General features: G+C 51.0%; 1 protein-coding gene across 2 annotated transcripts in view; it reads right to left on the reverse strand.

Moving 5' to 3' along the window:
* LOC116960011 (cat eye syndrome critical region protein 2) overlaps window positions 1–15695 on the reverse strand; it is a 97214-nt gene extending 81519 nt beyond the window's left edge. For both annotated transcript variants that reach the window (XM_042795457.1, XM_042795456.1), the window contains exon 1: window positions 15487–15695. In XM_042795457.1, coding sequence (XP_042651391.1) covers window positions 15487–15660 — 174 coding nt within the window. In that variant the 5' untranslated portion in view covers window positions 15661–15695. The remainder of the gene's footprint in view (window positions 1–15486) is intronic.
* Window positions 15696–17672: the final 1977 nt, after the last annotated feature.

Below are 17672 nucleotides of genomic sequence, written 5' to 3' on the forward strand. Positions count from 1 at the left end.
CACAGACCTGCTAGCCTTACTTATTGCCCTTTTACAACAAGACACCATCAAATATTAATACTACTAAAACCTAACTGGCTTCTCCAGCTGGGCTCAAGCCTGACCTTGCATGTGCTGAATGCACTTTCCTCACCTCCCCCAAACTCACACTTTTAAGACCGGTGCTTGCCTGCTCGCTCACAAAATGGGGACGGCACCTTCCCAGGGCCCCTGGGGTTGGAATCGGAGGTGGGTACCATAGCTCCGGGTCTGCCACAGAATGGTGTGGGGTGTGTAGGAAGGACAGCAAAGGTCAGCTGGTGGGGAGAACAGGTACGGTGGCTTCCTTTGGAAGTGGAGATGCTAAATCTCAGGAATCAACAGGGACAGGCGATCCAGGGCTTGCTGACCCTTTGCTTCTCACTCTGCTCTTCTTTCAAACCTTGTCAGCATACCCACATCTGCAGAGAGTCAACATGGGGGATCATTTCTCATCAGCGAATGCTCCCTACCAGAGGAAGCACCACAACCATCTAATTACCCTGAAAGCTGCCCTTTTGTTTTCCATCCTCCCTGTTTTCTTCTGTCTCCTGACCTGTTTTTGCAGGCATTTTGGGCTGCCTGTCATGTGGAAGCCAGATTTTAAAGACAAAGCAGTGGCTCAGATATTTATCCCGCTGCTGAGGATCGGCTGACTCCAAGGGCACTGCTGCTACCACCCAGCTTCAGGGGAGAAGAGGGACAGATCCAGCAACACAGGCCATGGATAAGGGGAAAGCTGTTCTGCACGCCACAAATGAAGGAGCAGCAATTCCTTACTGGGGTAGCTGAAGCCAGCCGTGGTTAACTTGGTCCAGAAGGTCCAAGGGCTCTTCTCTGCCAAGTTTAGTCTTGGATGACAGTGAAATGTGCTTAATTTGACAGTTTCATTTTAACATGTATGGGCAAAGTCTAGAAGGAGATGGTGGCAGCAACAAGGGAACAGTGTTGGATTATTATAAGGGAGCTTTCCTGTTGCCTCAATCCAGTGCTAGTACTGAAGCTGGATACAAAAAAATTATGTTGACTCTTCACCCTAGCAATAAGGGCACACAGAGTGTCTTCAACACAGTAACAATATTCTCACCAGTTATAAAACCTAGCCTTTCATTATAAATGTCAAACTCTGCACCACACCTCTAGCATTACAGAAGTTGAAAGCTTGGGCACAGCATTGGGACTGGAAAATGTGAGGCTGGAAAACACAGGGAAACTTTCTGCTTAAAAGTCTTCACATTTTTAAAAATACCTATAAGAAAGGTACGTTACGACACTGATATGACTTCTGTGTTCTCCTCAAACTAGAGAAAATACACTTGTCTTCCTGTGAGCATTTGCAAAATGCAGTTCCTGAAGCTGCCACTGAAGCAGTAAAAAGAAATAGGTGGTCAACAACTTTAATTGGTGGAATCCTGCCAAGTGCCTGGAGACAACCTGGCTTGCCTGGGGCTGTGTGCCAGTGGGGACAGGGAAGAAGAATGCTTCAAAGGTACAGGAGAACATCTTCTGATCTCTGCTTGACTGTTCTGAAGAACTGTGAATTGCATCTTTCTTCCCTGATACTTTGCTCTTCATTAAGTGATACAAAGCCATCAGCTGGTTTACAACAGCATGCCTGGGTACCAACTCCCAGAAGCCCCATGCATTCTCTAGGCTATCTGGGGACAAAATATTTTGCTGGAGCATTGAGACAATCACCTACCAAGTAGGCTGAATGTCAACTGAACTGGAGTGTTATAATAGTGTGTCATCTCCCCTCCAGGCTCTTTGATAAGAAAATACCTCCTTGGCAGTCCAGAACTGGCTACTTCATGACCATGACCCCCCTTCTGCTCAGTCTCCACATTGGGGGAGTTGCCCTCTCTATTTCACACAAGTGCACCCCAGGCATGCAGGGCAGTGAAGGGTTAATTTAATTAGTTCTGTGTGTGCTCAAAGAATTACAGGCAACTTCATTTAATTATTAAGTAGCCAATCAGGTAATCTCTGTATCTGATTAGCACACTAATGAAATAATGTCTTCCAGTTCAAAGCTGTCATTCCAAATCAGGAGACAGCCCTTCAGCTAGAAGGAAAAGCTGGCCAGGTTTCCATGGGCTCAAGGCTTTGGATTTTGGAGAGGGGATGGGAGCGGGGAGTAGAAACATTTATGTTGTCTCTGCCTCTGTAGAGAACAGCACTGTTCCTCCCTTCCAGACGGGTGGGCACATTGGTTCCAGAGAGGCTCCCTGATACTCCAGGCAAGCATCCTGTGTCACCACCACCTCATGTCCCTTCTCTTACACTCCCAGATGCCCAGGAAGACTCCAGTTGACCAGAGCCCAGAGAGCACCAGGCTGTTAGCATATCACCAAGGCACTGCCAACTGAGAGATCTGCTAAATATGTGGGGCATGACTCTGCTATGGTCCACATAGGAGAAGAGTCACACAGCAAAGCCATTATAGCACTAAGAGGAAGCCAGAAACCCTCCTCCCTCCCCCACGCCACGCTCTGCTCCTGTGTCATATGTAGTTATTTCCAGCCTGGGGAAAAGTGCAAGGCGGCAGCTGTCACACGAGGCAAGGACTTGCCCCTTTTAAACAGGGATTTCAGGACTAAATGACCCATTACAATTAACACAGCTGCAAGAACTGGGACACTTCCACACAGCCAGAGAGGGGCTTTGGGAGTGGGGGGAGGAAAGGAGGAGAGAAGCAAAGGGTTGGGATCATACTTCCAAGACCTGGCGTGGAGTCTCCCACCCCTCCGCTTTTTAAGTATTAGCTCAGCTGCTCTTTGCCAACAGCCACTGCTCAGCCTAAGCCCAGCGAGGCAGCCGAGCTGGGGCACACAGCCCGGCCCAAGCCCCCCACACCGCTTCCTCCATCAGCCCCTTCCTCACACCCAGCTCAGAAACTCCCTTTCCCAAAGAGCAGCGTCGGCTACTCCACTGCGCAACAGCGGCACGGCTGCTTTTCGCATAGCTGCGCACATGCTAACTTTTAATTAGCTAGCCCAGGATTATCAGAGGAGCTGCAGCAGGATGTGGTTCAGCATGACAGAACCACCCCAGCGTTTATCCTAGGAGCCCGGTAGATGTTGCTGTCCAAGCTCAAGCCTGTGCTGCTGCCTCTCTACTTCTGCGCGTCCTCTACTGCCGGTTTAAATGCTAACTCAGCTCCTACTGTCGCAGCTGCCAGCATGTCTTAGCATTTCTGAGCACTAGATCACCTTCCCGGTGATGTTTCCACTCTCCCGGCACATTTCCCAGGAAAAGAGGGGAGCCTTCAGGATGCTCACACCAAACAGCACTAGTTTTGTTTAAGTCACCATGCTGAAAACAAATACAGAGAGAATCCCAGGAGGAAGCAGAAAAATTGTGAGCAGTCCCCAGCCGGCCAGGCAGCCAGCTGGCTTTCTATGAGAATGCTGAAGTGTTGACACTTTTTGTTGACCCTTTTTTTCCTGAGCATATCCCATGAACAAGAAACAGCCCTGCCGAGAGGGAAGACTTATCTCCCGCTCTTCTGTCTGCTGACTACAGCCATTCCAAATGAAGGAAACCGGTTAGATCAAGAAATTCAGGCTTGGACAGCACAATGAAGCATCCACTAATAATCAATCCCTTCACAGCAGCCTTCCTGCCAACTGGCTACGGACTAGGCAATGATTATAAATCGCAGTTACTCCTCCAAGGAAAAACAACACAACATCATATGGCAGTCCATGTTCATCCTTTAATTCTGAAACCAGTCCTGCTTACAAAAAAAGACAAGTCTTTCTAACTGACTGTGCTGAAAACAACTCAGCCCTGAAATCCAAAGCTGGGTTCATCCTAGCTTGTGCTTCACTAGTCACACACACAAAAGAAAAAAAAAAAAAAAAAGTGATAAAACCTGCATCATTAAAGTTATCAGAAAATTCTAAAAATGCCAAGGGGGTGAGTTTATCGCCTACCAAGATACTGTTGTCACCCTCATATTTCTGGCATCCCTCTACCTCGGGAAGCACACACAGGAGAACCTGCCATGGCAGGGCTGCCCCAACACTTATTAACCAGCATGCAGATGCAATTTGAGCCTGACTTAAGCGCAAGCAACTGAAGCGGCCACCTGGGGACCCGCATTCCTTGACAGCTCCGCCACCCTGCACATTCCAACCCCCTCATCCCCCTGGCCCTGAAACCAGGTCAGGGAGGCACAGCATGACCTGATCTCCACCTCTGATAGCACCAAGCCCTGTCCCATCCCCTCTTGCCACCCTTGCCACAGCCAGGCCACATGCACCACCTCCCCCCCCGCCCAGCGTCGAGCGAGGATACAGATACCCATCCACCCATGTGAAGGGACTCCCTCTCAATGCCACAGCTATTTGCGGATCAGCCACCATCCAAAACTTCCCCAAATGAGAAAGTCCAGGCATTTGGCAGGTCAGACGTTTACTACAGTGAGTAGTTTGTTCCGCCGAGGGACCCGTAACACCCTCCCAAATTACACACTGCCCTTTACGGGATGCCACAGCAGCTGGAATCATCTCCCTTCTCACATTCCTTAATAAGCACTTCCATCGGAGAGCAGGGTGGATGCAGGGCATTAGCTGCAGTTAAACATGACCGAGAGCTGGGTTCCCTTTCCCCATGCTCCACGGCACTATCTGCAGTCTAAGAATATCCAGCACCACCCGCCCTGCTGGGGCAGGGGGAGTCAAGTGGTCCGAGCTCCCAGGCATTACAGGTCTCCTTGTTACAGGAGACTTTCACTCTGCCTCCCCCAGGCAGCAGCCTTCAGCGGGGCCCCTCAATAGCTGGTAGAGATCCTACAGATCATGGAAAGATAATCCATTGCACTACTAATGCACTACTGCAGCTGTCCATGGAGAAAATCCCCTTTCAACCAAAAAAAAAAAAAAACCTCAAGCCCTTTGATCCTCTCCAACACACAATTATCTTAAGGGCAAAATAGTCTTCTGTGCCTCGGCACCTTGTATCAGGCTGAAAGAAAGGAAATCGAGACTGCTATTCCCTGTTTATTCTACATGGCTGCCCTGTCCGACAAGGTAAGCTGCTCTGGCCTCTTTAGCACAGGCAAGCAAATCCTGATGGATAGATAGATACTTGTATTGTTGGTTGACCAGATCCTAAGGGAAACTTTTTGGAGAAAAACTGTTGTTTGGTTGTTTGGTTGTTTGTTTTTTAAAAAAAGCCTGAATTTCTAAGGAATATAATAAAATTTTGCACTGGTTTGTTTTGTGTCAGCTCCGGTGAAGTTTAACTGATTTCAACAGCACATTTGTGTCTGACTTTGGAAGCAACAATTTAAAGGATTGCCATCAACCTCAATTTAAACTTTTTCTAACCAGAACGTTAACTTAATAACAGAAAAAAAGAAATATAGTAATATAGTACCAAAAAACAACTCCCCAAACCCCCTTTACAGAGTCTGGGGAAGTAACCTTATCAGATGCCCCCCCTTGCTGCATGACCTCTTGTTACCTGTGCAGTCTCCCTCCACCTGCTACCCAGGGCTGCAGTGTGATAAGCATTTCTTTCAACAGAAGGGTCGGCTATAAAAAGCCCTTCCCCTCCCCACTGCCTGTTTCCATTCCCATGCCACTGCTTCAGTCATGCTGGTACAACTCTTTTTTTGTGGGGCTATGGAGGGAGCTGGCTGGGGGAACCGCTCCTGCTTAGATGTAGCTCACTTAAAGAAAAAAACGTTGTGGTTTTTAATCTGGGTGAGCAGTTTTACTGCTGTCTGTGATGGGTGGCAGGAACTGCCGTGGGAAGGTGGCTTGAGAATTGATGTCCTTGGGTTCTATGAGACACCACTCATGAGTCCACACTGACAACACAGGGAAAATGGCCACGTGATATCAAATCCTCCAGTGAAGAACACAAAAACAGGAAAGAAATGAAAAAAAAGTCACTTCTCTAATGCCCTGAAATCCTGTTAATTTCAGAGGTACTCACAATTGCACTTTATACAAGGATTTCTAGGAAATTAATCTAAAAATCCCAACAAAGTACTACTCCCTGTGCACATCTCTCCACCAATCACCCATTGGTAAGTTTTGAATTCTTGGCTGACTCAACCAAAAGCAACAGGAGTGCTGTGGTCCTGGACACGCAGTTTCTATAGAGAGTGCTCACCATACTTGGCCCCTGCAATCATCCCAAACGTGTTTACATGCCAATGCACACATGTGGCCTGAGACCTACATGGCACAAGACGTGATCTTCATGAGAAGAGGATGCAGAAAAAAAGGATAAGAGAAGCACTGAGAAATGTCAGATGCGGAGATGGGAAGGGCTGCCATCCTCCATGTTCAGACCAGGAACCCTTCTGAAACCAGGACTTACTTTTACTTGCAAGTACTATGTAGTTTGCATCTGAAAATGTGTTTCACTTTTACGGACCGCCCTTAATGTTACTTATTCAGAGGTCACGAAGCAACTTATGTGCTGGGCCAGTAAGAGTTAGACGTAAGTGAGGTCTTCAAATACCACAGGAAGGCACGGAAAGGGTCTTACTTGCTGGGGTTTTTTCCCTTGCTTATTTTTTCATCATTTGAACCTTCCCAGCACACCAGAAGAGGGAGCCTTTGACTCCTCTCCCATGTTCATCATTTGTTTTATATTAGCAACAATGACAAGCTCTATTAAGAGTCAAGCTCTTTAAGTGAACTCTCACCCTCTGCCTCTTAAAACAAACAAAAAACCCAAGTAAGAAAAAACAAAACAAAACACAACCCTCTTTGCCTTGTGTTATGGATAAATCAACATTTTTGCTGCCACAAAACTCTGTGTTCAGGGCTCACCAGAAATGAGAAGACTAGCCCTGCCTTCCAACACTTTGGCCATGTAAAGCTCCAGCCCCTTTACGGCCAGCTTACCTGGAGAGAAAGAGCCAGAGAATTAATGGCTTTACCAACAAGGAGGAAAAACACCTTCCAGAGCTCCTTTTACATCACCAGCCCCAGCAACCACAACTAAACTAAGGCTAGAGTTTCAAGAGCCACTGCACATCAACCCAGTAGCTTGTGGCCACCAAAAGCATGAGGTCCCACACCCACCACAGGACTACAACCCCCCCAAAAGCCCGGCCAAGACCCAGTGAGCAGCTGGGCTGGCACCAGGGAAGGGGCAGAGCAGAGCCAGAAGCACAGCTGGGGTGAGGGCTTGAAAGGGAACAAGGTCTTCCTTCTGGCAGCCCCCAAAACCAAAGCTTCGGGTTTCACTGTCCCTCAGCAGTGCATGTGCCCTCCTTCCCACCGGGCTGAGCACACCAGCTTGACCACACTGATGTAAAAACCAACAAAGACCCCGCCATCACCACCCTGTTGCTGAACTAAGCTATGTTCATATAGGGAAAAGCTGAATCAGTGTAACTAAATCTAGAGTGAAGAGCTTGCATTGCTTAGATCAGTCCCAAAACTACGCTAAACTCATGGCCTGGCCCAGGGCAGAGATGGCCTGAGGATCATTACACCCCTTAAGTTTCAAATCATTCAGTATTAACTTCATATATTGCCTTCTCCAGCCAGCTCTCAACAGCCCTACCCTGGGTAATACCAGCAGCTTTGTTTTTTTTCAGTGGAAAGCTGGTGTTTTAGCTAGGCATTTACAGGATACAGAGAGTTTGTCAAGAAGTTGAGCTGGCCCTGAAAGGAGTTGTCACGTTGGGCGGCGAAGCCACCTCCGAGCAAAGCAAAGACCTTGACTGCCATCAGCCCATAGCGTCAAGTTATTCCCCCCCCATCCCTGGTAAAGGTAGACTTAAAATCCTCCCCCAAAAAGCATAAAAAACATGTGTTCTGGCAGTAAGCAAACCACACTAGGACCACTTTTCCCCATCAGCTGTTTTCTGTGCCTCACACAAAAGGCCACAAACCCCTTCTAGTTGCAGGAGCCTTCCACCTAACAGACCCGGCTCTCGGGGCCCTCCTCCCCAGGAACTGGGGGAGAACTGGGGCACAATAGGAAGGAGAGTGGCTAAAGGGAATAGATCTGTTAAATTAACACATTTTCTGTCAACCAAATCAGCTGCCCCTAGTGCTATTGTTGGTGAAACAATGGAGACCCCAGGAATGGGCACCCATTAAAAGGAACAAGCCTGCTGAAAGGATACACTCTGAGGCACAGCCTTGTGTGTTTAACAGGATTCTCTACTGTAAGGAAGGAGGAATCACTAGGCTGCATTGTTCCCACCACCACAGCAGATGCTGTTGCTTCTGGTAACGAGGAGGGGCGAGTGGGGGGGGGGGGGAAATAAAAATTTCGTACCTACCTACAATAAGGTTTACATGATAAACTTTTAATTCGGGAACTTTTAACTCCCTGGCTGTTGTCATTTCTGCCTATAGACCTTTTCTTGAGGAGATTTTTGCCTGAAAGAAGTCTATGAAAGCATCCATTGCCATTACAAAAGTTAATTCTTCACCCTTCATGCAGGCACTTAACAGATGCCAGGGGCAGAATGGCACAGCTATGCCGGCATTATTCGAGGGGAGAGAAAGACTGCAGTTAAGCAGGTCTACATATAAAGCTGCAACACTTTAACGGTGTTACTTTTAGCTGGTTTGGTTGGAGCAAATTCCAAAAGGAGCAAACTTTTGAGGCCTAATTTAGATGCACTATGCAGAGGTTTACATCAGCTGCACTGAATTGGTACAGGTTTCTGGTAGTCAAGTCTTTGTAAACAAAGCAAACTGTGAAGTCATATTTAAGCTACTACACAGAGCTTCCCTCCTCTTCCACCTCCCCCCCCCCCTCCACCTTCCTAGCAGGGAAGGGAAAGACTTGCACCAGATTATCTTAAATTGGTTTTCAAACAAGTTCAGCTTAAATCATTAAACTTGTGGGTGCGCAAACACATCAGCTAACACCGGACATGATTCTCAGTCAGCTGTGCTACCAAGAGGCAAGTGCCTCCAACTACCAGCACCACAGAAAATCTGTAATATCAACCTCCACGTACTCCATCCAAATCCCTGAAATTTTGATCGCATGCCTCTCTCTTCTGCCTTCAACTGCTACAGTCATTCCCCAAGTCCCCTGTCACCTAACTCAGATCCATTCAAAATGTTGCTGTCAAAATAACCTTCCTCGTCCATTGTTCAGACACCCTTTGGCTGCATGCAATCACTTCTTGTTTCTTTCATAGGCTTAAGATAATGTTTTAACTCACATATCAGCCTCCTGAACTACCTATTCCTTCTTTTTGTATCCAATTACACTAGTCTCATTATATAAAATGTAAACACCTGTTAAAAAGTTTAAGATGTACAGTTGGGAAAGATGTGACTTGCATTTGAAATGGAAACTGATATAATGCTTTCCAATTTGCAGACCACTTGAAACAACAGCTCCAAGAAGTATCTCTCTGCCTCCCCCTCCATTAATCTCAATGAACTCTAGAGCCCAATACTGACATGTAGAGTGTTAATGATTCTATTATGAACAGAATAACTAAGGCAGCAAAAGTGAAGACCAGCAAAGTAAGAACTGCTGCTGGAACAGACATGGGGCACTGCTAAAGCAACAAAACCAAACAGTGGATGGGACAGGTAGAAAGAAAATAAAAACAGTACTAACCCTCCATTGCATTCTTGTTTTTTAAACCTGATTTTCAAACAACAAATACCCAGTCTGCACTTTCTGCTCCGATGAAGCTGATGCCACCCAGGGGAAGGAGAGCCACCGCAGAGTGACTGTGGTATATAACCTGAATTTGTACACTGGTCCATAAATGGGTCTCTCCACACAATGGGGTTGACACTTTCTTTTCAGTATGTTTGAAAACCATAATTTTTTCCAGCCCTGTCTACTCACCATACAGCACCTCTCCCTCCACTATCAATTCCTTTACCTTTCCTCAGACAATCGGCTTTTTCTAAGGCCAGGCACTTTGCACAAGAGTGAAGTTTTAGTGAGCAGATCTATTGTTCATTCTCCTCCCAGACAGCCAGTGCCCACTCCCTTCCACTTTAACATTGCCTACCACCAACGGGGAAATGGCAAGAGGGATGTACATCCTAATGCCTGAACTATTCTATTGAAAAGGCATTTAAACTAGCTCAGACTTACCCTTTATGAGTAGAGCTGACCTACATGAGTTCACTGACACTCTGGTCAGCTTGATGCACCTACTTGTCGCATTGGATTTAATTAGATTCTAAAGTCTTCCAATCAGAAACTACTTGGTGATCTCAGCTATCGTACAACACAACGAGGCATCAGTAGATGCTGTGCATGCTACTGTAATACAAATAAATAGTAGTGCAGTAGCAGATCAGAATAACTGTGGTAGGGTGAAGACTTAGCACTCAGGTACTGTACCACACTGCCTGTGCAATTAACTCCATACAAACCACTGACAGAATAGGAAGGTTGTGCCATTTTGGTGTCACGGACCACAGAGAACCCACTTGGATGGCACAGAGCAATGGGCTCCACAGAGGAGTTTTAGCAGGACCTAACATGACAGAACAGTGGAGATTCAAACATATTTGGCCATCCTGCCCTCACTAGGAAAAAACATAAGTATTAAAATTCTAACACTCCTGGAGTTTAGCACATTAAAAAATATTTTTGCTTTTAAAGAGCTACCAGGTTTATGCAGGTAGAACAACCCCCTGTTCTCTGCTCTCTCCTTCATGTGGCCACAGCACAGCTCTCCCTCTCTCCATACTCTTCCTCCTCCCGGGGCATCCACATGAGCTGTAGCAGCCACTGGTTTCTAACAGCCACATAATATTCCTGACAGAAAGAGCCTGTTCAAGAACCGACATGACAGATACCACACTACAGGAGGAAAAAGGTGGGTGAGAGCAGCGGTGCCCTGACTGTGGGTGAGAGGAACGTACCTCAAAGTAGAGCCAGAGCCCGAAGTGCTAGGAAGGGGCAAGAGGCGAGGAAAAGCATCTTAAAGCAGTAGTGAAGTTAACAGCAGAGGCAATTTGCCCAAAGGCGCTTTTAAAAACCACAGGAAAAGATTTATGTTTTCCCTCTGTAATGTGGCTTTTCCCCCTTTTCCAAATAAACTAAGTTAACAACAGTGTTTTGACTATTTTCAAGCACGTTCTGGAAAGTCACCTCACCTCGACCTACCCGGGCAGAAGTTCCTAACTGCTAAAATGTTTTAGTCCACAGCTCCTGGAAGCACATGCCAAAGAGCTGGGTGGCCGCGCCACACTGGCTTCCATCCAGTGTTTTCAAGTTGTGCTGAAATACAGTTGAAAACGTTAAATATTTTCCTAATATTTTTGATACAAGCAAGCAATCCCTATAGCTGCCAGGAGGCTATTTCAGTTGCAGAGGAGGGCACGTGGCCAGGAGACACTTTGTCACAAGAGGTGTCCCACATTACAGTCCGGTCTTGAAGAGGGAAACAAATCGCTTCCTATCATCGCCTGCACCGTCTTGACTGTGGAAAGCATCCTTTTTGTTCTTCAAGGCAAGGCCTACCAAAAAATGATGTGCTCTGTACAGCCAGACCTTCTCCCGCTGGAGTACCATTCGAGTAGATAAGGACAAACCCTCTCAGTGCAGATTTTTACAAACCACTGAGAAAGAAACCTCAACAACCAGAACAACACAACTAAAAGCCCACTTTTGAAATGGCACGAAAGTTTTCTACAGCAGATGGCCGACAAGGCAGCCATTTAAAGGGGAAGGGGGGGGGGGGGCTAGGAAAAAACCCCACCCCAGAAGGCAGAAGTGCTCTCTGCCATCCTCCAAGATCCACGTGAAAAACACGGCGTGAAGCCAACCGTGTCCCGGGGCACCCGCTCCTGGCCCACTGAACTTTTGACCCGCTGGCAGTAGCTGAACCCCTCCTGAGCCCATCGCCGGGTGATGCTGCGGCGGAGATTTGAAAAGAGGAGCCCCCGCGCCTCGGCAGGCGCCTGCATCTGCCGGAGCCAGCATGGGGGCCGGCTGCGCCCACCCCCTCCCCGAACAATGCCCAGGGCCCGGCCTGATGGATGCGCCTCTTTCTTTCAGTTTTGGACACCCCTTCCCCGTAGTCTCTGGCTACACGCTGGTCCAGCAAAAAGAAAAACAAAACATCTGCTTCCCAGGTTTCTGACATCCAGCTGCTGACGGCAGTCCTGCATCTGGAAGCTTCACTTTCTTTTGGGCCAATAAGTAGAGGGCAAAAGGTTTGCATTTAAAAAGAAGAAGAAGAAGAAAAAAGATAAAAAGCAGCTCTGTGCTGCCTCCCTGTATTAAAACCCCCAAACTTCTCAAATACCATCAGCAAATCTGCTCAGCACAGGAGGGATGGGTCCAGATGGCCTATCATTACAGAGCCTTCCAGCTAGCTATGGGCAGACCCACCAGGAGAAAAAAAAAAAAATCAGTAAGCAGGGGGAGAGAAAAACAAAAGATAACTACAGCTTAAAAAAAAAAAAAAAAAAAAAAACAAACAAAAAACAAACAAAAACCCACAAACCAACCAAACAAACACAAACAACAACAACAAACCAACACAACAACAAAAAACCCCAAAGAAAACAACAAAACATCGAAAACATATTGGAAGATCAAGTTTTGTCTGGGTTTGGGACTGCAGAGACTGCAGCAGTGAAACCTTAACCTCGCTGCCTGCTAAAATCAGAGGGAGGGAGAGAGCAGGGGATATTTGTTACAAGCAGAATTAAAGTTTGTTTAAAACTTTCGATTTTTGCAACACTGTTGTCAGAGTTTAGCACCAAACTCCCCAGGGGAGATACAGTAGTATCAAAAACAAAAAAAAAGAAAAAAATAAACAAAAGCCACCAATCAGGATCTAACTTGAGAGGAGCTCAGTTCTCCTAGGAAGGAGAGACTATCCTCCAAGAAGAGCCCACTGTATCCAGAGTTAGGCCATCCCTTAGAGATGCTGGGCAGAGTTGGACAAACATTTGCTGGGAAGCTCAAGGAGTTTGAGCATGATCATCCTCCAGCTGAAACCCTCCGAGCCCCAGATCTCCATTTCTGCTTCCACGCACACAAAACCAGGTTGACTCAAACCACCTGTTTTATTTTGCATCCAAAAGGACCAGGGCACTCACCCCTGGGTTACCCAGGAGGGGCAGTAACTTTTGAGGGAAGGGGCAGTAACATCTCGAACCTCTTGCATTCGGCCACACGCACACCTCCCCACAACAACCAAAGATAAAGCAAGAAAAGGTTATTTGTAGATGAGCAGAGTTTCACTTTTTGACATCTGGCTCAGGTTTTATTTCACCGTAGTATGTGCCTCAAGTCCCAGCATTTCCCCAAACCCCCAGACCAGCCACCTCCATTTTATTCAGACACCCCTGAAACTCAAAGCCCAGCTCAGAGGCAACAGCGAGACAGCCAAAACAGGCACCGGCATTCCCAGCTCCAAAGCCAAAGTGCGGGGAAAAGCCTTCTTTATGCAGCCAAATAAAGTACAAACCAAAAATCACACAGAACAGTACTCTTAGAAAGAGGTGCGAGTCCCATCGCTGGCCATCGGTTTCACACCACGAACTGCTTGGGCAAGCTCTTTGTGCAAAGTACAGTTCCCCAGAGATCCCCGAAGCCCATGAGGAGACTGGAACAACTACGCCGGGCAAGGGGTAACAAGATGGTGAGCTTCAAGGAACAGCAAGTTTTAAAGCTGCCTGCACCAGGCTGCTCGCACCATGCCGGGGAAAGAGGTTTTACTCTGCGTGCCCAAAGAGGCTGAGTTCCCAACAGCCGCATCCGTCCTCTCGCAGCATCCCGATTTTAACCGCGATTTCCACCGTCCTTTGGACAAACTCCATCCTTAAAAACCCGTTTCTGCCAAACACTGCGGGCCGTCCATGCGCACAGAGGTTTTTTGGCGACGTGTTCGGTGGGCTGCTTCTGCTCTGCAGCACCCCCCGCACCAAACCACACGCACTCCTTGTCCCAGGCGTTTCCCCCCACTTCCCCCCCCCCAAAAAAAAAAAGCAAGTTAATTTGTTCCAAGTGATGTTAACTCCCCCACCCTAAGCGTGCTCCGGGAACCAAAGGGGAGCCCACATTTACTTCATTTGTGAAGCAAGACAGATGCTAATTGCCTCCAAAGGTGAAAGGCTAGTGCCTTGGCCCTTTTATCATTGTAAATTCAGGTTCCTTCAAGACTCTGCTGCTGCTGGGCCCAGAGAGCCTCCCCCTTTAATGGTTTGGCATCAATAGGAGGGGGAGGGGAGTTCCCTTTCGCAAGAAGTTGCATCATTGAGAGACCTTATCCCCTTTCAAGATTTCGCACCGCATAAGGGATTCCCCCTCTTCAGAAATTCACATCCTGCTCGAGGAGTTTTGCTCTTTAGGGCTTCGCGCATCCCATTGAACTTTTAAGCATCTTTGGAATTCGCATTCACGGGGCAATTACTGTCTTTAAAAAACACACGCCACCACGTTATTCACCCGGTTTATTGCCAACGCGCTGGCAAGAATAGCTTTTCACAGCAAGCACAAAAGATTTCCTACCAGGACACACTTTGTTTGTAACATTTGTAGCCAGAGCGCAAAATATTTACGGAACGTTAACCACGCACACGAAAATAAGAGTTAAAAAAAAAAAAAAAAAAAAAAAAAGGAAAAAAACAAAACAAAACAAAGCAAAACAAAAAAGACACGAGAAAGTTACAGAGAAAAATGGGTAAAAAGGTGCGAGAGCCCAGAGCCCTGCCGAGGCTGCCCCGGAGCCGCACAATGAGCGGCGCGGTGCCCCGCGGGGCTCGCCGGGCTGCGGGAGAAAGGCTGCACCGACCCCCCGCGCCCCCCCCGGCCAGGTGGGGACCGTCTTCCCGCCCCCCCCCCCATCTCCAACAAAAGGGACCAACTTGGGCACAGGCTGAGAGCGGGCTGGGGGGCACACACCCCCCCCCCCAACAACAGCCGCGGGCACCCCCGGGGGAGGTGGTGGCGGGGGGGGGGGGGGGGGGTTACCGGTCCCGCCTCTCGCCGCCACCATTTTGGGCACGGGGGACCCACCGCCGGCTCCGTACCGAGTCCGTCCCCCCCCGCCACCTTTGTGTGCGGACACCGGCCCGGCGGAACAATGCGGCCCGGCGGCGGCCGGCCCCGCTCCGCCCGCGGCTGCCCCCGCCGGGTCCGGAGCCGGGGCGGGGGTGTGCGTGTGCGGGGTGGGGGGGGTGGGGGTCCTGCCCGCCACCTCCTACCGGTGCCCCGGGACGGGCGCGCCGAAAGTTTGCGAGCGCGGCCGGGAGGGCCGGGGAAGTTGTTACGCCTGCCGCAAGCGGAGGGGAGACCCCGCGCGGCATCCCGGCGGCTCAGCGAGGGGTGTTTGGAGGGGGGTGAGGGGGGGGGCGCCCCCCCGCCGCAGCGCCCGCCGGCTCGGGGCACGGCGTACGGGACCGGGCGGCCAGCGGGACTGCAGAGAGGGGGTGGGAACGGCAGCGCGGCACGGGGCCGGGGCCCGGCCCGGCCGGCGGCTGCCCGGCGGGACGCGCAGCGGGCGGGGGCCGTCGGGCGCGGGTCTCTCACCTCGATCTCGAAGTCGGGCAGGCGGAAGGCGGTGCGGAAGAGGGAGCAGAAGTGCGCGATGGCCGGGACTTCCCACCAGGAACGGAGCTCGTCCAGCGCCACCGCCGCCTCGGGGCCGCCGGTACCGGCCACGCCGCCGCCGCCGCCGCAGCCGCCGTCCTCCTCCGGGCACATCTCCCGCGGCTGCCCGCCCGCTCTGCTCGCTCAGCTCGCTGCACTCCCTCCGCGGGCGGCTGCCTGCCGCTGCCGCCGCCGCCGCTCGGCGCTGCGGCTCCGCCCGCCCCCCGGCGCCACGCCGCTCAGCGGCCGCCCCCCGGCGGCCCCGCGCTGCCCCCTCGCTGCCGCCCGCGCATGGGGCGGCTCGGCGCCGGCGCGGGGGCGCTAGGGCCGGCGGGGGCGCTGCTGCTGCTGCTGCTGCTGCTGCCGCTGCCGCCCCTGCCGCGGGCGGCCGCCGCTGCGCGGGCCCATCCTCCGCCGCCTCCCCGCGCCCTGCAGCGCTGCCGCCGCGCCACCGGGAACAGATGGGCCCGGGGCGGGGGGAGGGAGGGAGGCGCGGGGGGGGGGGGTGGGGGGGTGGGAACGAGGGACCCGGGATGGGTGTGGGGGCGGGGCTCCGCTCGAGGGGCGGGGCGCGAAGGGCGGGAGGGCGAATGGGGAGGCGAGAACGGGCGAGGGGCGGGGCGAGGCGGGAGGGGAGGGGCGGGGTGTAGGGAGTGGACAAAAGGCGTGAGGGCGGGGTGGGCGGGGCCCAGGCGGCTGTTGGGCGGGGGGGGTGGTGTGTGGGGGGGTGTTGCGCGGCAGTGCACGAGGAGGGGGTGGAGCCGGCGCTCATCATAACAACAGGCTCCCCGCGCCCGCCCGGCCACGCCTACCGGGGCGGGGCCACCGCGGGGTGGGCGGGGCCGGGGCGGGCGGCGGCCGTTGTCCCCTCGCGCGCGGCGGTTACCGGGTCCCCCCTCAGCTGCGCGGGGGGCGCGAAGGGGCGAAGCAGCGGAGGCGCTGCCCTCCCGCTCCCCCGCCGGAGCCACGCGACGGGACGAAATGCCCGGGGCTGAGCCCCTCGGGGAGATCTCGGAGAGCGTCCCCGCCGACCGGCGACCTTCCACACCCCCCCCGCCTGAGGCCTGCCCCTCGCCTCGGTCTCAGACCCTTCCCTCAGCCCGGCTGGATGTCACGCTCCGGTCCCCAGGGCAGTGGGGCTGGCCGTCGGGCTGCCCAGGACAGTGCCTCAGCCCTGCCTGCTGGAGCTGGCTCCTGGGTGCAGGAGAGGGGGAAGCCTCCAAGATTGCTGTTCTCACGTTGTGTTTTTGAGCGAGGGAGCCCAAACGGCACTTCTTGTTCTCCACACGCTGCTGCGGCCACCACAAGGAGCCAGACACCCTCTGCCCTGAGGCGCTTTCGTGTCACCCATACGCCCTGTACCTCCATTTCTCCTGGTTCTGAAATGAAGAGGGTAACGCTGCCCTATTTTGAAATCTATTATGGAAAAACATTCAGCAACAGATCAGATAGGTATTACCTTCTCGTGGGAATACCCTAATGAGGCAGAGAGCTTCAGTGAAACACCAAGCTGATAGAACTTTGTATGCTGTTCCTGCATCACTTTACAACCTCCGAGTTTGCCTCCGTAGTCTGGCTTCAGAACAGTTGCAAAGCATCACCGCGCACAGCTACAGCAGCTTAGGGTCTTAACCTCCAGTGAAACCATTGTAAAGCCAGTGTTTAACCAGAGTTTAGGACTTCCTTCCTTCCACTCCTTTCTACCTTATCGGCCTGGACCATTTTTGTACCAGTCCCACTTTTCCTAGCCTTTCATTTATTCAGTTAACTTTCTCATTTTTAGCCTCTCCTCTTCACACATTACATTCCCTTGCTGTTTCCAGTGCCATCTTTGACCGGCCAACGGAAAATAAGGTGAAGGTATAAGCCCTGTGCTGTGCCCTAGGCCGCTGCCTAACAGCCTGACCCAGGAAAACATTGACCGAGGGTGGGAACAGGTAGTTTAGGGAAGAAACAAACCAAGAGACAGCAGCGTGGCTTGGCAAGAAGGAATGAGCTCTGATTTCCTTGCCCTTTTTCAAATTGCAGGATCAAGGGATACCCACTGAAATTGGAAGGAAGCAAATTTAAAATGGTGCAAGGAAATATTTGTACCATGTGTAATTAACACAGGGCATTTGTTACCA

The sequence above is a fragment of the Tyto alba genome, unplaced genomic scaffold, assembly GCF_018691265.1.
Source record: "Tyto alba isolate M040663 unplaced genomic scaffold, T.alba_DEE_v4.0 Super-Scaffold_21, whole genome shotgun sequence".
In the NCBI taxonomy this organism is placed as follows: Eukaryota; Metazoa; Chordata; class Aves; order Strigiformes; family Tytonidae; genus Tyto; species Tyto alba.